Source organism: Brugia malayi (assembly GCF_000002995.4).
Source record: "Brugia malayi strain FR3 genome assembly, contig: Bm_v4_ChrX_scaffold_001, whole genome shotgun sequence".
Classification (NCBI taxonomy): domain Eukaryota; kingdom Metazoa; phylum Nematoda; class Chromadorea; order Rhabditida; family Onchocercidae; genus Brugia; species Brugia malayi.
This window is the reverse complement of record NW_025062479.1, coordinates 11,940,622-11,966,426: the sequence shown is the minus strand read 5'-3', so window position 1 is coordinate 11,966,426 and position 25,805 is coordinate 11,940,622. Positions and strand designations below refer to the sequence as shown.

Here is a 25,805-nt window from a genome sequence, read left to right as displayed (position 1 = left end):
TTTTATAACTATGCAAATGTCGTGCACGACGCTTGAAAATTTCAACATATTTCAAACTAGTTAAAAGTTCCTATTTTTTCCAAACTACTTGTTGCTCCACGATATTACCCTTAGATTTAGGTGGTTCTAAGTTTTTCTACTACTTGATCATTTAAAGTGCAAAACGTACTCTAAAGTAATTCAAGACGTAAAGTAATCAAACATATCACTCATTTCTCATTTAAAATTATGCTGATAATTGTTCACTGCGTAATTAGTGCTTGGATATCATATAATGAATCAACCAATGATTTCTTAAAGTGTTGAGAATTTGTTGTAAGACAACTTTTAAATGAGGATGGCGCAAAGATGATTGAATGTGGTTGAATGTTGTATGAACAACCATAGCCATCCTTAACGACCGGTCCATAACAAAGATATGTGTCGCTAATTGAGGCAGTGGTTGTTACCTGCAATTCTTCTATTCTATGCTGTTTATAACAACAAAAAAAAAAAAAAAAAGCATCCACACACACTTAAAAACAAACCTGGCTTGTTGATAGTGGAAATCGCATGGTTTCTATCCATGTCGGGTCCAGAAAGATATCTGGCATTTTCTGCATCGAACCTTCTTTCACTTCCTCCGTGGCAAGAGAGTGAAGAGCGCATAAATGATTATCGATACCATGACCAGTTACATTCTGCAAAACTTTTAAGAATTTATAATTGTAAAATTGAAGTTTATTTGAATTTAGGGATGAATCAGGAATGGTGCATATTCTCTATCACAATTGGTAAGTTCAGTAAGCAGCGTACCTCAAGTGTAATTTCTGCTTGTCTCTTCACTGCTCCCACAAAAAGTTTTTGTTTCTCATCCTGAAATATATCTTTTGCATTATTGAAAAACTTCATGTTTTCGGAAATACTAATGCAGTCATTTTTTAAGTGTAATTTGCAGTCTTAAATTTTCACGAAATAAGCTTAAAAGTCAGTTTTAAATTCAAGTACATACTCGTGTTTTATTTTTCATCTGCATTGCTTCTACCCATCGTAATGCTTCCGGTGTTGCAGCACGAATATTATCTACACGACCATAACGAAATCGTCGGATGGACGCACTTTCGTACGTAGATACTAAGTGTCCGTGTAATCTACATGCAAAACGTAAAATTTATTCTCGAATTCGTGGAATTTTCCGGGAAGATTTCTATTTAAGCAACATTTCATAGAACGTAAAGACGTGAGTATGTCTTGCATATATTTATTAATAAAATATGTAAATATGTGATTGAAACAAGCATTCTGAAATGAATTAATTCATCAAAACAAACTTGTAATAAGCAAGTTGCATTACCAGTTGAACAAAACCATCCGGACTGATATTGCATGATTTTATGAATTCTTTTCCAAATCCGTCAAAAATTAACACTTGCAAGTCCAAGTCATTCGCCAAGCTACAAAAAAAAAAGATAAATTTAAGATGTTCAAGCGCAAGTTACAAAGATTAATGTAAATACTAAGCACCATTTTCTATAATCGCAAGATGCACAGATCATTTTTAGATTCGATATGCTTGCTTATAGTTATCTGGACAGAAATATTAATATAAGATTACAAATCAAGTATCGCTTTCCACTACAACAATTTTGAACTTTGATTTATTTCCCAATTTTTCAACTTAGCTTCCTTTTTTTGTTTCAAATCAACTTTATAATTATAAGAAAGTTTACTCACTCATCGAAGACTTCAATTTGTTTTTGTAGAATTGATCTGGCATCTGACGATACAGTCCAGCGAAGATGCAGTGGTGTTATGCTCTTCGCATTATCCCACTGGAAAATTTCTTTTATCAAAAATATTTTAAATTAAAGCATACAATAAAACAAAGAACATCCCACACATCCGGCAATGCTAGATTATAAAGATGGAATTGCTTTGCAAAAAAAGAAAAAAAAATAAAATTGAATTTAAAACGAAGAAATAAGCTCAAATGCGGCGAGATATTTAGCATTTGAATATCAATTTAACACACCATTTGCTGTCCCTTGTTCCGCTTTATAAATTGCATAACATATTCCACCAAGTTTATGAGTACAATTCCTTCAGCAACTGAATGTTCAATGCACAATCCATTTGTACCGTCACTCGCAACAATAATCTATTCAAAAAGCTTTTTGAATAGTTTATAAAATTTAGAGGAAATTTTTAAGGTCAGAAAATTAAAAATGTGCTGATTATTGGGTTTTGAGAATGTTACACCACACAACCGATTATTATTAATCAGTTTAATGATCATTATTTTGCACAAAATTACCTTTTCAGCTTCAAAAACTGAAATCAAAAATATTTCGGCAGCTGAAATACATTTTGAACTGAGGGACGATCCTTACCTGTATCGTCATGTCATACCATCGATTCAAACCTATTGACTTGCTTCCAAAACCATGTAATAAATACATTCCACGAGATGCCAGATTATTTTCATAGTTTTCAGACCATTTTATCTCGCTACGAGTATCGATGCAAACCCCAAATGAAGCAGATTGAATCCAATTTAATGCTTCCAGATTCTGTTTATCTAAATATTCATTAAAATACCTACTAAAAAATCGCATATCTTTCAATTTGCGACATTTCAAATCAAAAGCAAAGTGGATGGAAATTGGCACTAATTTTGCATACAATTATAGCTTTTTGCGAATTTCGGCATTCGAATAATCTTTATTATCAAACCTTCTTTCATTAAACTCCAAAATTTAGCAGCATCATCACGATCACCTGCACTACCACCAGCTATAATAACATCCTTCATCTTATCGTCACTTCTGCTCATTTCAATCACCTTTTCCAGTTGCTTCGTTATTTCGGCTTGTGACAGTAGAACACCGTTAAGCCGAGTGAATACAACAAATGTCTGTACATGGATGTATTATTTTTACTTGAAAAGCAATACATTTCCATAGTTGCATGTCAATGATTCTTGAATTCAAACAGCAGTTCTTTAAGAGCTCTCATCCGTAACATAAACAGGAAGAATTTGGCTATAGCCAAAATCGCGGGAAGCATGTCTGTTATCGATGACCTTCGCATCAATTAGGGACAAAATCTAATCTATTTGGATCAAGAATGAAATGAAATCGAATAACAAAACTTGGACAGATTTTGACTTGGCAGAAAATATTGTTATTTAATTCCTAGTGTTTTTATTTTTCTCTTTTTTATTCATTTTTCAAGTTTTTCATTAATTGAGCAATGAAAAAAGTAATTGTTGCGTAAATCTGCCTGATTATTGCACATCACAAGTATATGTTCCTTGCAATTGATTCCTTGATCAGTCGGCTTGTAATGCAGAATGTCTACCGGAGTACATGGCTCACGATAACAACGAAACATTCGATCGTATTGTTCCATACACATTTGTACTTTATCACGACCTGTTGAAACCTCTCGCGAAATCAGTTTCCTGCAAACTTCCTCTTATCTTCTTCTTTCAGGTAAGCTAATTTCAAGTTAAAATGTCCATCTCTTTCCTTAATGCTTAAACTTTGGAAATTTCCATTCATAAATAAAGTATTACAAGCTCCCTTATCGCAATGGTAGTTATTGTTATCGTTGCTATTATTATTTATTACTATTATTATTGTTATTAGATTTTTTCCATCCTAAATTTTTATTCGATCAGTTGATAAGTTGAACAAGAAAAATATGGGGGATTATTGGGCAGTCATGCTTTTGATGCTAACTATTCTTGCATTCCTAACAACCTACCTGAATATAAGCATCTCGTCAGGTAGCCAATGTATATTTTAGGCTTCTAAAGCCTGTCTAAAAATAACGGTCTAATATTGCATTCAAAGTAATTACTATTCCTCATATTTAATAACGAAAGCTACTTAGCTCGATACCAATCAATAATTCATGTTTATGCTTAATTTCTTGGGGAATAATTTCCCTTAGGTAAACAATGTCTAAAATTAATTCTAAGATTAATGAACAGAGTTAATTACTCTGGGAAGAATTGCGAAAATTTCGGAAAAATTACGCATATTCTTCTTACCTGTCGATCAAGTCTTTATAATCACAAAATCCACGAATAAGTGAAGATATGTAACTGAAAAAAAAAAAGAATCAAAATTTTATTGAAATTGAAAAAATTACATAGCTTCTAACTGGGATAATTTCAGATGCGTCTAAAATTACCTCAACTGTTCGTCCAAACTGTTGAAATTCTGCTGGGGAAAAATATAAGCTGGATTAGAATTTACTGGTAATGGAAGTCTCACTTTTAAGTACATTTGTGGTAACCAGAATTGATTGATCTAAAAAATACCTAACTGTTTCTAATTAAAAAAATTTTTTTTTTAATTTTTTAGAAGTTAAATTTCTTTTTTAATTTTTAAAGAAAAAAAGAAGAGTGGCTAAACAAAAAGTTATTTAGTCTTCTTAATCATTCTCAAAATATCGAGGATTTGATGGGCTCTTTCGTCATTTTAGATTTTATGGACTTTTGCAACAACCAAAAATACAATCGACTGACCTTTTATATTATGTCAGATTCACCACGAGAGTTCCCATTAGCACTTTAATTGTTAAAATTAAAGTAGAGAAATTTCTCTCTATCAGAAACTTTCCTTGGACTTACCCAATTATCTTCTTCATTTGCTATTTTTTCGAGTTTTTCTTGTAATCTTTCTCCAATATTTCTAAATTCAGCAACTGCTTTTTCAGTACGTGATATCTTCGCTTTGTCATTGTTAGCCACCACTGATGCATATTCTAAGTATCGTTTGAGGGTATGTTCCAGTGCAGGCACCGGTGGCTTTGGGATAGAATTCTGGAAAATATCAATCCACGGTAAAAAGAAAGAAAAACGAAGTTCTAGTCTAATTTGAAAATTCATTTTTAATTTTTTCCTATATTGTTACAACCAGCAGAAATTGTATTACTTTTCATCAAATTCTAAATGTTTTCTTCTAACCTATGTTACTTAATCCATGAGAGAGTAATCGCTGATGCATTCATTAGCTGATTTCAAAGTCATATGACTTTAGATTAGATTCCCATTTCACTTTTAGTAATGGAAACACAAAGACTGGAAACTGGATGAGCTAGCTTGCTGCGACATTTTTGGAAGACAGAGGAAGCTCCTATGACACTTTATTTAATAAGAGTGCAGCGATTGTTTATTTACTTATTAGAAGCTCATAGTCTCTTTCTCCTCACTTGAAAAACTTCAAAAAAGAAAGCATTAAAATTTGTCGGACTCGCCTTCTGAACATGCGGATGGATAGTTGTTGTTGCTTGTCTGCATGTAGGATTGGTACACAAAATTTTAGATATGTTAGATGAATGCAGAAACAGACGTTGTTTACTTTGAAAAGCTTTTATGAGCAGCAGCATTTTTACTATTCTACAACAGCTTTTCTTCGTTAACTACCCTGTACACTTCTCCATGCACAAGCAATTTCGAAATTTCTGCTTACAGTTTTCGCTCCTTCTTCCAAATACTCCTTTATACAACCGACAGTTTAAAATTACAAATGGAAAATCTTGTGAATAATGTTATCTGATTTTAATGCTAAACAACTGCATAACCTCTGTTTCCGAAATTTTTGGCCGTCCATTCACAAAATTTAAAGATATGTATTTGAATTTATTCTTAAACACATAAGTGAAATTGGAATAAGAAAAATATTCAATATTGGAATAAATTTCGATAAGTGGACAATTTAATACTGGGAAAAGTAGCATCAGATAAATGAATTTCAATCACTGGGCACTATAAAGAGATTTTTAAATAGAAAAATCAGTGTTACGAATCGCCTTTCTATCGTTCCCTAGAGTAATTTGTCATCAAAGCTATTTTCCACACACCAAGCAAATTTTAATGAAAATTCTTCGACATCAGATAACAAACTCATATTGTCATCCCTAATACCGTGTCAATCTTTTATTTTCGCATTATTGGCTGTTGTTGATAAGCATTGCACATATTATCGCTCAGTTTATTACATTTATAAATATAAAACGTGCAAAAGTGCAGGTCATTTCTTGAGATTCTCATTTTATAACTAAATTGATAATGAAAATCTTATATGGCGCAGAAATCAAAAGGCAAAAATCCAGATTTTTAACCCGCAAAATATTAATTTTTGTATAACTAATCTCCTAATTCATTGCTATAATGAGCAGATCTCTTATGATAATTTATCATAATGTATCATATCATTCTTCAGTATCTAGCGAATCTTAAATCATCTAAAACTTATTTTCTCAAAAAGTCTATTTTGCCAACCAAATAAAAATTAATCAATTAAAATTAAGCAACTTTAATTAAATAAAGTTAAGAACAGATGTGCGCAACAGTACGAAGTAAACGATGGTGCAAATGGTGGAGTCGAACAATTTTTACAGGTTGCCTTTTGTGTTTACACTTTAAATCTGGTTTTACGACTTTTTATTTCTTGTTTTCAATTATGAAACACGAGACTTAGTTTTGAATTTGATATTATAAATGTCGCCTTTGTTATGATAGAGCTAAGGAATCGATTTTTAACAGTGTACTAATTCGAATATTCTTGCATTTCACTTATCAGTCCTGGAAAATTCTACTGTGATTATTTTTGCTTGTATTATTTGAATTATAAAAATAGGGGAAAAATTTTTTCCTTCCAAATTTCTAAGTTTCCAAAGAATTAAGGACGGAAAAATGGAAAGGAACTGAGCTTACCTCATACCAAGCATTTGTTGAGTTTTGTTTATCAATAGTACATCTTTTATCACCCATTACTGACCAGTGCTGCAACTTGGCAATATAAATGTGTGAATTTTCCAATCTCTTATCAAATGGCTACTATAACCATTTAACAAAATAAAATGAAATTTTTTAGATCTTTGTCCAAATCTTCGAAATCAAATATGTATTTTTTTATTCAATCTCTCCGCTGACCCCTCAATTTCCGTTGAATTTCAAAAATAGTTTGGGAAATAAAAATTCCAATCTATCAGTCTAATTTTAAAATTTAAAGTTCGAAGTCCATAATTTATTATAATTCATTAATTCATAAGTCCATTTTTACTGTTCACTCTGAACTGCAACAACAATCAAAAACAGTTGCATGTATTTCAATCTAACTGTAGAAATGTTTCCGGAAAATAATTTTTATATTATAGTACTAAAACTTAAAGTGATAATCTAAAAATTAAGGCTAAATTTAACGGACAAAGTCGAGAGCCACAATATTGAACTAACTTCCAAAAAGACTGGTTGGAAATATTGCAAAGTTGTTGTTTTTGACCCACTGGGCCACTATAGCTGATTGGTATGATATTTTTGTTATTCAAGAAGCAGTCATTCGCTAATTAATACGGTGCAAAATTTGCTACCAGTATTTCTTGAACTACAAGTCAAATTCCTGGCTTAACCCGACGAATGAATCTTCCTCTTTTTTTCCTGATAAATTCAGATGTAAAAGTTTGCTATCTTTTATCATTACCAAATATTTTCTTTTCGTTATATGATAGTCGTTTGTAATTCTTTTTGCTGATTTTGCTTGCATCAGTATTTTGTTCATAATTGCTGACTTTTGAAATATTGCAAATGATTCAAAATTTGAGCTAAACTTGTGAAGCCGAACTTAAATTTTGAAATTTAACTGGAACATATCCAAAAAGGTGCATTAATTTGTAGCAATCAGTATACTTATTTCCAGGTTTTTGCAACTTGCATAAAACTTTTTATTGTCATACAAATACTAATAAGCAGCAGAAGATGTAGAGAAAGTTTAAGTACATAACGAAACTGTGATAGGGTCAAAGGAATTCTGACAAGAAATATTGATGTGCAAATTTAGTGCATCTGAATCTCCTAGAAAATCAAAAATGAGGTAAATGAAATTATAGCTAAATAATTTTTCTCATTACTTCTATCTGTCCTTAAAAGTTAATGAAATCAGCATTTTATGTTTCTATTAGAAATGTAACTCAGACAATTACATTGGAACTTAACCTTACGATCCCATTTCATAGCAATGCTCTAAGTTCATTCTCATACTGTCCATTATCAGTACTAGAATAGAATTAGATTCTAGAAAAATTAGGTCTGAGGTAGAAAGCTAAATCATGAAGTCAATAAGTGTCCATTTTTTGAAATTATTCTTAAATTATTTATGCTGAGACAAAAGCGAGAAATCTTGAATGAATTATGCTGTTGAAAGCGCTGAACTCTATTTCGATCAAATATGCTGTATATATTGAAACGAACTGTATGATATTCCAATAAAAGCTTTCATTGAAAATTTACTATAAACACTTGATGTGGATGAATGGATGGAGAATTGATGGGAACTGCATTTTGTAACATTCCACAGCAAACGCCTACTCTTAGCTTCATCGGTTATTTCTTCACAGTTCCTTCCTTATTTCCGTCTCACCTCATCAATTTCCTTTTTGCTGGATATTCTTAACTGCTGTAATATCTTTCCTCCTATTATGAGCAAATTTATATTTCATTCAGTTGCACAAACAAAACTATTCTTGTAGATACAACTAAAACTACCACACATCAATGTACAACTATAAGCATTAGCAATAGAGAAATGAGATCACAGCTTGATGATTATTTTTTTAAAAAAGGTTACTACACCATCACTGGGAGGGCGAATAACAGGGGAATGGTTCAGACAAAATGAGCCACAATTTATTAGTTATCGGTAGCAATAAATAACAGTAACAATAGTGATAATAATAATAGCAGTAATTAGTAAAATACTAATTTGATATCCTATCATCCAGTGAAGGAAATTTATCGTTACCACTGTACGTTTAACGGATCGTCCGATTTATAAGCAGCAGAATATTTTGGTAGGTTCCACTGGTTCTCCGGTTCATCACGTTGATGTTGGATGGCACCATAACCCCGTTGTTGTGATATATCGAGATTTTGTCCGATAATACCGTCATTACTACTACCATTGGTATTGAATTGTGCTTGTTGTTTTTGTTGCTGTTGCTTCTCTTCAAATGGCTGGTATATATAGACCTGTCTCAAAACTGATAATACCGGTGCATAAGCTAAATTCAGAACACAAATAATAATATTTAGGGCTAAGAAACCCATCGTTGCGACAATCTCGCCAGCAATAATCGGCCCAAATGCATATGCCAAACTGTAGGAAATATCAGCAATCGCGTAGACACTACCATAAACACTGACATGACGTGTGTCAACTAAGTATCCGAGCATTGGTAGTAATGATGTGTCAATTAGCGCAATTCCGAAACATAGTGTTGATAAGGGTAGGATCAGTTGAAGAACGGAGTTGGTGAATGGTATCACGAAACAACTCAAGCCTTCCATGGCTAAGCCGATCGCAGCCAAAAGCCACTCTTTTTGCGGATAGCGGTGCATGAGACAGACGGTGATGTAAACACCCAGAACATGTGGGAAGAATGGTGGGAACCATATGATACCAACCATCCATGCCGGAGTATCCGGGATAGCGCCGGTCATCCATGTTGTGATCGTGGGTTCTAAGAATGCTAAGCTAATATTTGCCATGATAAGGGCACCTGAACAGATAGCAATGTATTTGTCCATAAATAGACGCCACATTGGTGTCCCCTGTATTCGTTCACCGGCTGTATTCACTTGTTTGTTATTGGTTTTCGGCTGAATGACCATGAAAACCATGAACCCATCAAAAAGACATATCAAGGATAAAATCAGGAATGGTATCGGTTTCCCTGCTAGTGAATACAGGACAGAGCCGTAAGGCGGTGCCACTAAGCTACCGAATGATATGAATGCCAAAGCAATACCAAGCGCCGCTGAACGTTCGTTTTCTTCTGTAAAACGATCAGCAATCATCGCAAGACCAGAAGTATCAGCAAATGCGGAACCAAATCCCTAAAACTGATTATTTAAATAACTACATCTGATACATTATGTTAACATGTTTTTTCTCCAAACTGTATAATTTTCCAAGAAATAAAGTTTAGTGAGAAAATACCGTGAACTTACTTGTAATGATCTGGCGAAAAATAAGACACCATAGCTTCGTCCCAGTGCAAAAATAGCTGTTGAACTGAACATTACGCATAAACCGATAACCATGGGGAACTCATAACCAATGCGGTCGATAATATACCCGGAAAATGGATTGACGAAAATCTGAATAAGTGCTTTCGATGCAAATAGCCACCCAAGTCCAATATCCTCATTCAAATAGTCAATTTCACCACCGGTCATGCGAACAACGATGGTACCATTTTTCAACTTCTTCGTTTCGTTATGGTACCCAACAAATTGCACATCATAAGCGTGGATATCCCGGAGGTATTTCGGGATTATCGGTACAATCACCATATAGAGCATATTGTCGAGCAGCAGAGCAATAGAAACAATCACAAGTACCAGCTTTTTTTGTATATGCGGCTCTTTGATCCTTTGATCCAACCATTCACGACACCAGTCACTATCACGATTGATGATTGGTACATTGAAACCCATTATTTAAGTTAAGTTCTTCCCACTACAATTAGTACCAAAGATAATAGCAATGAATTAAGCCAGCAGAAAAATGAAGGAATTGATTGAAACAGCAGAAACCGTTACTGGGATTGAATATGTCTTAAAAAAAAAAAAATTCCCCAGTCGGGTTAGAATTGTGCGTTAGTAAATTGGAATTGATTTTATGAGGACGATTTTCCTTTTTTCTTCCGTTTTACTCCTCCTTCTCCTCCATGTTGTCCCCTTGTTTTCCTTATAAGAGGCGTGCTTTCATCAGTTACAGCTGATGAATGGGGCGTGTTAATGTTATAAACTTTTCTCACAAATTATTGCTTGAAACAGGAAATTTAAGGATTTATATAAATGGCGTTTCCTGAACTGACTTATATAATAGCGATAATTGACACACCGATAAAGTCTTCTTGAATTTGCAGACCGGAAACCAAAAGTTACCCCGAAATCGAATCAATTTAATGAGTTCCAAGTATGATATTGGATTCAGGTTTCGGAATCTTAGTTTCAAACGGTGGCTAGTTGTTTTATCACCGAGTTTGTATGCATTTTCGCCCATACATCCCTAAAATATGTTATTATCACTTTGCAATTGCAGTCGCTTGCTAATAGCAGGTTGCATGTCGTAAATTGTTAGCTATTTCACTTTGTTAAATTACTGCTAAAAAAGTAGTTTGATTTCTAACACTGAAATTATTTTAGGGAAGCTCAAATGAGAAAAAATAAACATCGAGTGCTAAGCTATTGTACATTGGAAAACTATTCTGATCAACAATTAAGTGAAGGCAAACAATCTTCCAAGGAATAATCAGCTTTGAGTCTAAACCATTCCTATCTATTCTGCTTTCAATTAGCCAAATCCGAATAATCCGGATTCTAGAAAGCAAAATACTGCAATTGTCCAATAAGCTAAGGAAACGCTAATATGATGGTTAAAGCTTTGAAAGAAATTTTCTAAAACACAAAAATCCACTACTTTTTGCAGTGGAATTATGAAGTTTCATCTGTTTCATGTTAGTCTTAAATATTATCAGTTTCAATCAAATCGAAAAGCTGAAATGCACGAAGTGTGCTTCAGAATTTAGACTTGAATTTAAATTAAAACACAGCACATAGGCGATTCATTTATTTATTTGGATATCTTGTGAAACTCTTGAAACAGGAGATAGCAAATCAAACTAACGTTTAGTATGGTATCACTTTTTCCAAGATATTGGAAAGCAAATTGATTATGAAAACACTGCTATTGCAACTGTGAAATAAAATTTGGTACATTAGTAACTACTGCATGGTTCAGTCTCAGAATAAGAAATAAATCTGACAAATTTTAACTTTTAAAAATTTAACAATTTAATGTTAAAACTTCCCTTAACAATCTCCCATTTAAAAATTTCTTGCTATTCTTCTTACTGCAGGAAATGGTTTGTAAGGGAGAAAATAAGATAATGGAAACACCAAGTTGCATAAATTCTGTATTAGATTTCAGATGTTAAAATTACAATCAAATTTCGCATGTTAAATCTTCATTAAAAAGTTATATTTAATTTTAAACAAAAAAGTCAGAACTTTCCAGACATTCCTAAGTAATCGGGAAATATCGACGATACGAATTTTTATACATCTTGATCTACCCGGTGAATCACCAGCGATCTCACAAAGCGTAGAGATGTAAAACAGACAAATTCTATCCAAAATTAAAAAATTTTCTCGATTTCTTTAGTGTACAAATTATAAGCATTGGTTCTCGTCCACAAATTTTTGATGTTCTCTCTGATTGATACATACCTTTCTGATGAAAATTTAAGTACTTATGTCCTTTCTTGCCTTTTTTTTCTTACAAAAAAATAAGTTGAATTTCTCCTGAAGTAAAGATAATATTCTGTATTCTACTGCAACGAATCATGGATTAAAATTAATGGTTGTAGGTAATTGAAATTTGTGATGCTCAAGATTAGGAAGCGAAAATTAAAATCAATTAATAAGACCACTTTTTAATCACAAACGGTTATCACTGGTTAAAAAAATAGACAAATTTTCTCTAAAAATCTGTCTCATTGTAGGTTTTAAAAGTTACCTTTCTTTGATTGAAGAACAAGTAATCGATTTTGATCGATTTAGTGACAGTAGAACTATTGGTAGCGCTCTGTCTATCGACTGCAAGATATTCAGGTATTATCTTTACTTCAATATCCAAAGTCGATTGAAAAATTATTTGATCGGATCGGTTGCTTCCTAGAGAAAAAATGTATAAAGTCAATAACACAATCGTGTGAAATGAAATATATGCACAGCACGAAATTTTTATTGTGGAACTCAGAAATGAAAACTTCCTAAGTAACTTCTATCTTATCTGATACGATGCTTCAATGCTGACAAGAAGAAAAAGGTTAAATTAAAGTAAAATGAAAATGAGGATGAAAGATCGAATGTCCCTGCAGTTAACATTTGATTTTGTGATACAGAGTAAAATGTGAACTAAGACATTTTGTTCAGCATAATATCACTTCAGTGAAATCAACGACATCTAATAATATTGAAATACATTAACTTTAGAAATGTTCATGTCAACTTAGTAGTTCCTCCTAACCTGTAGTTTAGATCATATCGATAAATAAGTGTGACTCACAAATAAATGTAAGTATAGAAAATTTTATAATATTTGAATAAAGTTTGTTAATAGTGAATTGAAAGTAGAGATTTAATGGTTTAATTTGATCTCCAGTTGCAAAGAAAGATACAAATCAATCTGTGGAGAATTGATATGTGTTAATGAGCATTCTCTACTCAACTAAATCATCTTTTAAAGTTCTCCATTTAGAATCCGTCGAGGATGATGTAAGATTTCTTTATAAAGAGTTCTAGAAAACAATACTTTGGTCATTCTTTGACAATAATTTACTACTGAGACTAATTTGGAATGGATTGTGACTAGTTAGGTAATCTGATGCAATTTGAAATTTTTACCGGCTTCTGTTTTCAATCGTCGCTATATCGATATGAGAAAAGAAAGATGCGAAATACTGAGACTTGTAATACATGAGTATGACAATTTTCGTAAAGAAATATAATTTATAGAAAATGAAAACCGATACTCTCATATATCGCAGGTGAAGCAAAAGTTATTGTGAATCTACTCAATATTATTGGAATATACCAATAATGCTTCATTCCAATAAAATGTCCAGGCCCTACTATTTTAAACAATTTTTTTATTTGAGTATTTAGAGAAGTTTATTAGAAAGCGTAATAAATATTGTCAAAACCAATAGCTACAAGTGAAATTTATCACTGAATTTATACCACCTAGACATTATATACTTAGATTTTATTTGAATAATTTCATTTCGATGCTTTTTTCATATACGATGTCTTTGTGTTTGAATGACACATCCATTTATAAATTATATTTGAATGCTAATTTCTTCCTGCTATGAATTTTAATAAAATTATCTATGGAGGTTTAAAATTGTTTGAAATGCCTCCATTGATCCTTCCAGTAGAATTATCATTTGTTTTAATTTATTTCGAAAGATCGGTTAGAAAAGTTAGTCATAAGCGGATATTATTCGGATTCAATTTACCTGCTACTTAGTAGAGTTCAAAATAGCACTCTGAAAAGCTCATCCAGAATTAAGATATTTGGCGTCATTTGCTTTGTAAAATTTTGTTTTCTAAATTACTTAAATTTTTTTTTTTTTAAAAAAAAGTATTATAGCAAAACGTGAAGTATCAAATTTATTTTAATACAGTAATTAAATTTAAGCGCTTTCCATCCTGCTTCTTCTTTTCTCTACATAAATGTGTGTTTTTTGCAGCACGGGAGTTTTAACTAAATTCATTTTTTTTTTAAGTTTAATTTTTGAAACGTTATGTGTCTTCCATTCAGTTCGAAGGGTGGTAATTAAAGCCAAAGAACGTAGAGCGTAAAGCATAAGAATAGGAAATGAAAATCGATTTGGAAATCATCGATCAGTATTTCTAGAAAATATTATTTCAGGTACAGTAGTCTTTTGGTTTACGGTTCCTCAAGCTTGTGTTGAATTGTATACAGAGTTAATAGCTGTATGTTTTTCATGCCATTATTTGAAATTCTAAAGAATGGAACTTTACTTGAGAAACCTGAAGAAATACAAGGGGTTTTAGTAAAAATAAAAAAAGATATGAACGACATGAACCAGTTAAAAAGTCTTTTAAAGAGATTATTTATATAAATTTTGGAAAACAAAATCTGTTGAAACCAAAACTTCGAAATTATCAGTTAACTAGTTACTGTCATAAGCTAAGGTACTTTATTAGTTTACATTTTTTGAGTAATTCCATCCTGAAAAGATACGGAAGGAACTTGTGTACACATGTATGAATGTTTGTTTGTACATATGCATGTGTCCTTGTCTTTTAACTTTCCATTGCGCAATTGCTGTTGAAGTTCGTGATTCTTATGAAAGAGAAAACCTGTTTCGGTTTTATTTCAACCATAAATCTCAACTTTCTGTGTTGGTAAATGATGAAATAGAAGAGAGGGAGAAAGAGAGAAAGGAAGAAAGAGAAGGGGAGGAGAAAGAAATCTTATTTTACAAGCATGATTCGATTTTATTTGTTCGGTTGAGAATTGAAAAGAAAATAGAAAAAGGAAATATTTGAGAAGAGAAAAGCTATATTGTAAATATATATGTTTTATTTGAAGCTTTGTGCTAGCTTTTTCCAGTCAATCTTCATTTGAAAACTGCGCAATTCGAAAAACGGCATTAAATTTCAATTGAAATTGAAAAAGATAGAGGAAAATTGGTTCTTTTTTGGAATACATCAAACCAACGCATATTTTTGCTGCAATATTTTCCTCAAGTTATTTTGAAAAAATGAACAAAAATGAGACTTTAAGTGCAAGCAATAAAAGACATTTGTGCATGTTATAAAGAAAGCAATAAAAGTAAAATAACAGCAACAACAATAACAACAACATAGCTACAGGCAGGGAACAATACGAATGACATTGGTAATGATAGCAAGAATGATAGAGTTAAACGGTTAATTAATTTAACACTAAATTAGTTGTGGATTTATTATAGATCTCTGCCAATGGCAAGAGACATAGGCATACGTTTGCTTGCTATTAATTTGCATATGTAAAGGAAAGGTCTCATAAAAGGTATCCACGACAACGAATGGCATGTAAATTTTTAAAAAAATGCATCACATTTTCACGTTATGGAGTCATGCAAAAGATAGCATCAGATGAGCTCCACTAATGGAATAACAATGTGACCTAATCAGGCTTCAAAGGTTTTTTTTAGCCCGGGTAGCAAAAATTCTGAGTCTTAATAAGCGATCTCGATTATCTTTATCCACTCGAAATCACTATGCATAATTCAAAGAATCATTACAAGAGAGAATCAGAAATAAAAAATTCAAATAATTTCAAAATAAGCAAGTTCTGAGAAGGAAAAAAAAACACAACGGAAAATAAAAATAACAAGAAATTGAGACTATGACCTCATTAAGAAAAAAATCCAATGAAAGACTAAATGCTATAAAAATGAGCTCAATTAAGCTGGCATAATTATTTGCGGGCGAAAGTTTAGAAAGGATAAAAACAGAGTATTGCATTTTTTTTTTCACACGATATCCAATTCAAATTTCTCACGAAGCCGTATGGATGCACAAGCAGTTGATATTATTTTTACCTCTTTTCTCTTTTTAATTCATCGTTTTCGTATAGATCTAAATTTTAGTCCCTCTTACTCTTTCTTCCTCTTCTTTTTTTTTTTTTAATTTTCAATAAAAATTTCTTATTAATTTCTCATTTCTTATATTTGTTTTTCTTCAAATGCATTTGTAACAAATAAAGCATTAGGTCGTTATGATCTTACTATCTAAAATACTACAAACATTTCATCAATGGAAATGACCAAGTTTGATGCTTATTTTTCAGTATCAGCAAATGGAAACAGATTTGAAAAAAGAAAACGTAATTTTTAGTTTTCTTTTGTTATACATATATATATATATATGAACCAAATTCAGCTAGTTGAATTTAATAGTTAAATTTCAGCTAGGAAGAAAAGAATACTCAAGACTTTTGTTCTGAAATCAATCGGGAAATCCGTTTTATTTAGCAAGAACTAGAAGGGACTCTATGTATCGTTATAATTTGCATGCAAACATTTGTCCAAAATGATTACGCGTAAGTGAAGTTCCTGGATAATAAAAAGATTTACGAAAAATGTAGAGACAAAGAGAAAGGAAGAGAAAGCTGGAATAATTTATAGTCTAAAATATACGTTAGATCTTAATGAGCAATTCCAGAAATTTTGTCGATTTTTTTCGAAAAATATTGAACAACTTGCATATAACATTAATATTTCAAAAAAAAAAAAAAAAACCTCACTACCACATATTCTCATCTTTTTTGTCAACGAAAAAAATAAAAAAAAAAAAAAAATAATTAATTAAAAGCAATTTAATTATTTGGAAATATATCAAAAAGCTGAAGAGGAAAAGTTTAAGTTACGGGAAAAAAAGCAAAGTAACATATGTGAAGGATGGAGCAGAAGGTGGGGCAAGCTTGATTTAGCCTGAAACTATTGGCTAATACTTATACTTGTTGAAGCTTTTAAATTGTTGCATACTGTGTATGAATTTGAATAAAAGCGCAAATAGTTTTTTTTATGAAGTGATAAATGAATTACTAAGTTTATCGTTTTCCCACTTCCCCTTCTCTTTCTGCTTCTCTCACTTCTTTCCTGACACCAATATTATTTAAATTTTTCATTTTTTTTTGCATGTGTTTAAATCAAGTTTTTTAAGTTTTCAAGTTTAATATAACAATATAGAATTCTATTTGTAAATTTCGAAATAATGAGGTATGTTTTGATACAGAATTTTATTTTTGCAAGTGATGATGAGCTCCTTTCACAATTATTTTGAAACCATCATTAAGCAAAACGGAAATGGTGATTTTCTTTATAGCATAGTATCTTGCAGAGAATCATTCTAATATTCAGTGGTTTTTTTTTGAATTATAATTAGAAATTTAAAATCAAACAAAATTTATACCTTTTATATAGTACTGCTACTTGATTGCTTAAACTTGATATTAACATGAGCAAACGCCTTATCATCTTCTTCTAGATCATTTCTTAAAATGATGATTTTTCGAACTTGGACTGAAATTCCTATGCACTATGAATATCATAGTCGAATATAAAAAAGGATAAAATGTATTATTTATGCAAAAGGAATTCTAGAAAACAGTGATTTCAAAGATACCATAGTGAAAAAAGCATGAGATTTGTTAGGTTGTTAAATTTCAATACTTGTTAGATTACCGCCTAACAAATATACATACAAACGGTTGTAATTACACACACACACACACACACACAGACAGACACACACACACAGAGAGAGAGAAATTCGTATGATGACAAATTCGTAATTTGCTGACATTGTTAGAAGAGAATGGATTGAAGGGATAGATCCAAAACTAACGAAGACATATTTTCTAAGGGATGTCTCCTCCTAACAACCTTATTGTGATTATTTACTTAACTTTCTATGAGCAAGCCTGGACAATTGAATTATTCATTTACGGCTTACCAATTGCACAAATGCGTCGAAATAGACTTTGTAAAAGTTTTCATTTTTTTTAAAAGTCATCCTCATATATGGTTTTAATTCTAAAAATATCGAAATGCTATTTGTGTAAGAAAATTTTGAAGTATTTCTCATATACATCAGAAATTCATTAGCAGTAATACATCTTTCTCCTCTTTTCACTCTGCTTTTAATTTGATTGGGGAAAAAGATCTGTAGCTATTTGAAAAAAAAAAGAAAAAAAATTTAAAATCATCCGCTTTGACGACTAGCAGTCGTTCGAAAATTGATAGCTTTCGAAGAAGGATTTTGATTCTGAATACTTAATATGTCTTTCAAGCATAACTTGTTTTAAATAGTATGAAGCAATTTATATAATGCGCTGAATTTTTCGGAATATTTCTCGTGATTTATCCAGCATTTTGCAGCATGAATTTAGAAATATTTTATGCTTAAGCATTTAAAATAACTAAAATGGGAAGATATCATATTTTTGTCGTCGAGGAACATCGTCAAAATATCATAAAAACTACCAACTTCAAATTTGACCAAAGAACCTAGATACCAATTTTTGGATAATTACAAGTCGGATTTTTTGTTTGTAGTTTAGAGTTTATTTATCGTCTAAAAAATGTAATTAGAATTGACTATATATATTTTAGTCGATGAAAGACTGTGAATAACAAAGCTTAATTACTTTTTAAATGTATTCGATACATTTTATTCCTTCATTCTTACTTTTTCTTTGAGGATTCCATTTACGGAGGCTTGAGCTTGAGACTTACAGAATAAGATAAAAAACAAACTTTCAGTTTCCATTAAAAGTTGAATCAGTGCTCCAATGTTGAAAATAGATTATTGGAGGTAAGAAGATTTACAAGAGAAGTGTGCAAATGTTGTTTTGCAAATATGCTTGTAGCATCTAATAACAAAAATTATTCCTTACGTATGTCAAGATTCCCGAGATTCAAAATGACGTAGAAAAGCATATTCATTTGCTAATACAAATTTTATTAAAAATTTGGCAGAAAACTGAAAAACAGAATAATATTTGCTAGATTATCTTCGATCCTATTATTTGCCATCAAAGACAGAGAGGGTGCTAGAAAAAGTTTTCCCGAGAGACTAATCTCCGTTGATGTTTTCTTTTCCAAAATTTAGCTTTGTCGCTCATATATATATTCCCACAATCCCATTAGCCATACCCATAAACTTATTTTAAAACTTAACATATGCAAATATTTGAAATTGAAGCGACTATTTCTTTCAAAATATCTTCGTTTGCTTGAATTTTGAACCAAAAATTTTCATAACTTGCCTATGTTTAGACGATGTTATGTTTGTCTCTAGCATACTTCCAAACTCAAAGTTTATCTTAAGTTTCTTTTTTATTGAGTAAGCCTTAAAAAGCGAAGAACTTATCCAGAAATTTATAGTTTTTTAGATATCAATTCTAGAGTTATTCAGTTCAACGGTCTGTTTATCCTGACGGTCTCGTTACTGCACTTCAGATATGATTGTACATGAACGTTTCTGAAAAGAAAGATCACCACTGCAAAGAATGAGTAAAATAAGCTTCTTTTCTATTTTAATTGAAAATTTCAACTCATTTTATTGTCAAAAAAGGAAGTTTTCTAATGCCAACTAATTATATGGTGAAAAGAAAAGAAACTGAAAGAGAATAAAATATTGGGATGATAAAATTAGAATAAAAAAAAAGTGACAGAGAAATCGTATGTTGAAAGCAAGGCCATCAAATTGATAGCTAAATAATTGTTGTGCAAAAGAAAGGCGGAAATATGTCATTGGAGTGGATTCATAAATTATCACATTTACTATTCGAAGCCTGGGAGAATTCTTCGAACGCTTCGAATTATTCATCTTATGAAAATCACTGCTTTTCATCAGCCAATTCAATCCTTTTTAGTAGATTTCAGGAATTTTCTTGTTTTTCGCTTCTTTTTTTTCTCTTTTTTTTTTTTTTTGTTTTTCGCTTTCTGAAAGCAAAGGCTGTAATTTTTCTAACAAGTCAATAGATTATTGTTTAGACGATAACGTATTTTCTAATTACAGATAAGCTTTTTAAATCAATTTTTTTTTTTTTTTTTGCATCAAAGAATTTTGTCTTCTTTTTTGGGATAATCCATACTTTTCCGTTTGATTTCTCCTAAAACGCATAAAAATGATCCAATTATCATGAATTTTTTAACTTTTGAAGTTTCTCTTTGGATTAGAAAAATACGTTATCGTCTAAACAATAATCTATTGACTTGTTAGAAAAATTACAGCCTTTAAGAGAATGGCATGTGACATTTTCAATTTTGAATGAATTCGATTTCTTTCTTTCTTTTTCTTTTTAAAAAATCAAATATTTTCCAATTACCTATTCGCTTAAAAACCAAAACAAACGCCACTCAAAAAATTTCCACGAAAAATAGAAATCGTTGAAAAACCAATGCAGAGATGTGAGAATGATTTAAAAAAAGACCGATGAAGCAATTATGTTTATATAACTGTTGTAAAGCTTAATGAAAATAAGTACTGGAAGGTATTTGATAGAAGCATGGCTAGACTCAGACTTGTCGATATACATTATCAAAAATGGTTGGTACCGATCGCATGGCAGAACTTTTTTGTTATCTATTTTCAGAGATTTGGTTTCTAAGAAACCTGAAAACATATCATTGTTAGCAGAAAATAGACGAACAATAAAAATAGAAAGAATTCGCTCTAGCGTAGATTGCTTGCAGATTTTTAGAATGGAAATCACAAAAGAAACAAATACCTGAAAAATAAGATAAGCCCTCACTTTCAATTAAGATGAAATTAAGCTGAACAACAGTATTCTTGTTTAATTTATATGTTAAGCTCTTAATCTGCTATAAAAGCCAGTTTTATAGTTTGTAATAAAATATCGTCGAACAAATATTTTTTTATCAAAACAGCACCTATTTCAAAATATTTTCACTAACATCATCAACTTGAAACATTTCCGCTCTAGAAAGTTTTCCCCAAAGAAAAAAGACTTGTAATGGTAAACAACAATGGCCTGGATTCACCAACCCAAACGAAACATTGCTTTCTTCAGATCATAATTTCTTCACGCATCCATAAATTTTTTCAAAAGAAATCTATATTAGCTTAGCTTACTATTCAAAACTATTATTGTTGATGACAAAACCATCATCATGTTCGATTCTCACAAATTCTATCGAAATCTATTTATCAAACCGTGAAGAATGCCGAATTTATTGCATTAAATTTATCTGTTGTTTTATGTCTCTTAGTCGTGTGTCCTACCTTTTCAAAAATCCTTGCTATGCTGACAAGTTCACCGCATTAATATTGTATTCCACCAAACTTCTAATTAGACCATGTCAATTTTTTTTTTGAAACAAAGGGTATCGAGAAAGACCCATAATTCACAGAAGACTTCTCGTAATATAGGTAAGTCAAAACTACAATTCCTCTGCAGATTCAAAGAGAAAGAAAAAAGCGACGAGAAAATGCCATGGTCTACACTCAACTTCCACTGATCAAATAAGAAAACGCATTTCATTCAATGTTTCAAGGAAAAAACCATTTCAGAAACTCATCTGGAGTCTACTATTCTGGCATTGCTGTCATTATTAACTTTCCAAATTTTGCAAGAATGCTGATTGCAAATTCCCATGAGTGATGCTTCACCAATATATCTACTAATATGAAAAGAAAAAAAAGAAGAAAAGCCACATGGCTTTCGCTACATCTTTCAAAAGACCGAAACTTGCTATTAACCTGTTTTAAATTTACTCGTTGGTTAGGCTTTTGCAGTGATCCGAACCTCCTTTTCTTCTACATCGCCCAAGCAAGCGGCAGTGAAATATCCTAACAACTTCATTTAACTACTGTTCCGCAGCATAAAGAATTGGTAATCTTTACTAAAACACCAATAAAAATAAAAGCAAAAAGTCTAGAGCTACAAACAATTTTAAGCAAATATAAAGCACACAAATGAAATATCGCTATAAAAAACTGAAGTCACCTAACGGACCCAAAAAGAAACTTTAAAAAGTGCATTATTTCATTGTTTTCATGATTCAGTTCATCATGTTTTAAGCTGAGCAAATGTTATATCTTTTTAAATCATTTCCAGAACTGACTACCAACGAGCGATAACTTCTAACGATGACGATTTGTTATATACAACTTTTGCATAAAATTAGAAGTAATTCGACCAACACCTGATTTCGAAAGCAAACAAACACTTGAGTATAGAAAACTGACATTATCAACAAACAAATATTTCGACAAGCATTTGAATTTATCAAATCTTCATTTTATGAAGATTCCACAAAAATATTCCACTAAGCGTTTCAATAATACAAATCCTGACTGAAGCTAAACATCAGTGGATATACAAGAATTTGCTTTTACCGAGCTAAATTCATCACCATCTACAGTAAAACCTCGGTTACGTAAATTTTCATCCAAAAACCACCTGAAACTCAAGTCTATTAACAGAATGAAAATACCAAACTAGAAGTAAAACCACATCACTGAAACATACATAGTTTTAAAGAGCAGATTCGAAAAGTGAAACTTGTACAAGGCATACAAAAATCTTGTAAAAAGTCAACCTGTAAGCATCGTATTTCTGTCGAATTCGGAAACAGTATTGTTTTTCCTCATCTTCCAATATTTTTAAGAAATTCTCAAGTTCTGGTACTTCAAACATATCCCACTGAAATCACAACAGTTTAATTCTGCATCTTTTCTTCAGAAAGCGCCGGCTTAATAACAAAAAATGATTTAAAGTGTTCTTAACTAAGAAATTTGACTGTGATACGAGTGAAAGTATTTAAACAAAAACACACCAAAATATCCCCTGTATCGTTCTCCTGTAAAACTAATTGTCGTTTCTCTCCTTTCTCTTCCCATGAGCGCACAATTTTGAGTGGAAATGAGTCGTCCGAAATACGTGTCAAACTGTCTTAAATCAAACCTGATTTTCAGAAAAAAACCATAAACTAACGTCTGAGAAAAAATTAATATAAGTAAATGGATCAAACTTTTGTTCGACAAGGATTAACATGTATCCAAGAATACAACATTTCAAAAAACAATATTTTTCAAAAACGTACAATTTTGTATAGTTGGATTTTCTAATGACTGAGAAACACGCTCATACAGTGCAAACTTCCGCGGATTATCCGCAACTCGAAATTTCCGCAGCAAAGTTATAATCATTTCTCTGAAAAAAAAATTATTGGCTAAATTTCAAAATAAAACCGTTTGTAAACGAACAAGGAAGCGCATAAAACAATCTATACATGCCTGGTAGTCATTTTGCTACTTATATTCACATTCTTAACAGTATTTCTCGGGAGAAAAAACGTTGTGATTGTCCTCAAGGAACTGGTAGTTACGGATGCTGAAAAAATAAATAATTAGATATTATCCATGACTTTTCATAAAGGTTTAAAATATTTCGAAAAATCAAAATAACTTTCTCCAAAGTATAATACTAATGATTTAAAACTAAGCACAGCATTACAAAATAACGTCATACTGAAGAACTCACCCGATTCGTTTGTGACATCCAGAAATGAAAGTGAATCGCCTGCGACCACATTAATAGGTCGCATAAAATTCATATGAATTTGTACAAAACCGCTCGTTTCATCTTTTTGTTCCTATAGAAAATTTGTGATTTGTTCATAATATGTGAATAAAATGCTCAAAAGAACGAAAAAAAAAGAATGTTACAAAAACTTTCAGTTTATGTACGCCCCCAAGTTTTTATGTAACAACTTAGACTTTGAAAATTCCATAAAAAACGACACACAAACCTCAAGAATATTGTCATTTTCAGTGAACATTTTCAGATTTGAACAAGAAGTCACAGCTAATTCCTGACATGAACTCAACGTACTGTCAGCTGTTTTACAATCTAGTGTTACCAGCGATTTACATTTTGAGTGACAAGTGTAATTACAGTCTGCAAAGAAAAGGTCCAACAGTATTAGTTTTTCGAAATTTGGGTGTTCACTTAAAAAAGAAAAAGAAAGCATACGCTTCCTGAGATTTCATTTGAGATAAACAGACATAATTACTTCCATGGCTAACTACTCTCAAGAACCAAAATCATTCAACACCTGTAAGAATTTCATAGAATTAACTTACTACCACATTTTACCGCTCGTGTCAAAAATCCCCACATAAAATCTCCACATTTATCACACCAGGTTGGATGAGTAACAGACAGTGATCTGAAACGATCAAAAAATATTACCAAATTTAGACTAACAAGAAGATCCATTTGGTTTGAAATATCTTACAAGAAGTCGTGTCCTTTTCCTGGATGACTACAACCCGTAATGAGATTCTTCAATGGTCCAAAGTGCTGCAAAGCGAGAGTATCACCATAATCAGCTTCTTCCCATAACCACGAACCTATCGTATCACTCTGTAAATCGAACTGAACTTAAAATCGACTTACGACTAATTTCATACTGCATAGAAACATAAACAACTATAATACATCAAAAATGCATGCCAAGATGATAACAACAAAAGTAGCAACAGCAATTGCAGTGAGAATGAAAGATAAAAAAGTAAACTAAATATAATTATCAAATTATTTAAAACAGGAATCATCGAACTCACTCCATTTACATCTATTTCTGGATGAATGCAAATCTGTAGCTTCTCTGAAACATCATCCAATATCCGCACTGGTTGATCATTTTTGTAGTCCGTTTTTTTTTCTGCTTTGTTACCAGGTAACTAAAAATCATAAAACTATTTCTACTAGTCGTTTCAGAAGCTATAGCTCTCTTACTTCAGCATCAGAGAATGTATTTTACCTTTGTATTTCAACATCAAATCGTGAGGGATAAAGTGCATTAACTGCCTCCTCCCACGGTTTTATTTACAATATTAAAAAAATTTTTAAAATGTGAAAAAAAGAACAGATTTTCATCAATAATCACGGATTCAGTCCCTACAAATCCACCTTTCTCTTTTACCTCTAGTTAATAATCCAGATAACAGGAAAGCATTTACCACTTCCTCTGTCGGCGCTACGTAATTAAAATTCTTAACTCCGAGTTGGCTCAGCCACTCTGGCATATTAAGCTGCGAGATCCTTGCACGTAATCCAGAAAACCACCTAAAAATACGAAAGGTAAGCCTTTGTAGTTAAAAGTGAATGTAATTAATGCTAATTTTTGGTGTTCTTAAATGACTAACTTGATGCAAAATACCACCAAAAAAATCTGCAAAGTGAAGTTTCGATTCAAATAAACAACTGGTTACATTAAATAATTGAACACAATCTATTAAAATCTTTCATGTCTCGTTTAATCTTCACATCTAAGAACAACATGGAAAAGTGACAAATGAAACCGACTAATACCTCGGTTGTTGAGTAGCAGATTGACATGATCGTACATGCTTCCCATCACTTTCGTTGTTACTATTCCCACCATAATCCAAGGTCTTACTCATATTAGCTGTATCACATCAGCTTATCTAGAAATATTGTATAATTAGATAATGATCTACGCCGTATATGAAGGTAAGATCCCTCTTACGAATAGGAAACGTCCTCCAAACAATAAACAGTTAACAGCAAGACAGACCGAACTTTACACACTAGCGAAACAAAGTTAGAGTAAAATCCGAAATCATAGGTGGATAACGGTCGAGGAACATCGCGATCGAGATG

General features: G+C 31.7%; 3 protein-coding genes across 4 annotated transcripts; all 3 read right to left on the bottom strand.

Moving 5' to 3' along the window:
* Positions 1-242: 242 nt before the first annotated feature.
* On the bottom strand, positions 243-5,379 carry Bma-cha-1 (Uncharacterized protein; the record flags this gene model as incomplete). The annotated part of the gene is made up of 14 exons (XM_001897669.2): positions 243-449; positions 528-680; positions 796-855; positions 992-1,130; positions 1,311-1,433; positions 1,714-1,811; positions 2,012-2,137; positions 2,370-2,557; positions 2,713-2,893; positions 3,262-3,442; positions 4,037-4,090; positions 4,180-4,298; positions 4,622-4,813; positions 5,248-5,379. The coding sequence occupies 14 exons, from the start codon at positions 5,377-5,379 to the stop codon at positions 243-245; spliced, it is 1,953 nt and encodes a 650-aa protein (XP_001897704.2).
* Positions 5,380-8,788: 3,409 nt separating this feature from the next.
* On the bottom strand, positions 8,789-10,489 carry Bm7386 (Uncharacterized protein; the record flags this gene model as incomplete). Its single annotated transcript, XM_001897671.1, has 2 exons — positions 8,789-9,886; positions 10,001-10,489. 2 exons carry the CDS (start codon positions 10,487-10,489, stop codon positions 8,789-8,791), a joined length of 1,587 nt encoding a protein of 528 aa, XP_001897706.1.
* Positions 10,490-22,474: 11,985 nt separating this feature from the next.
* On the bottom strand, positions 22,475-25,585 carry Bma-rsf-1 (Uncharacterized protein; the record flags this gene model as incomplete). Of its 2 annotated transcripts, XM_043074551.1 has the most annotated exons (12): positions 22,475-22,574; positions 22,714-22,817; positions 22,951-23,066; positions 23,218-23,327; positions 23,411-23,507; positions 23,658-23,769; positions 23,926-24,074; positions 24,260-24,345; positions 24,415-24,542; positions 24,743-24,862; positions 25,142-25,247; positions 25,494-25,585. In XM_043074551.1, 12 exons carry the CDS (start codon positions 25,583-25,585, stop codon positions 22,475-22,477), a joined length of 1,320 nt encoding a protein of 439 aa, XP_042930485.1. The 2 variants fall into 2 exon arrangements, with proteins under 2 accessions (XP_042930485.1, XP_042930486.1); XM_043074552.1 differs by lacking the exon at positions 25,494-25,585 and having other exon boundaries at positions 25,142-25,207.
* Between the last annotated feature and the right edge of the window lie 220 nt (positions 25,586-25,805).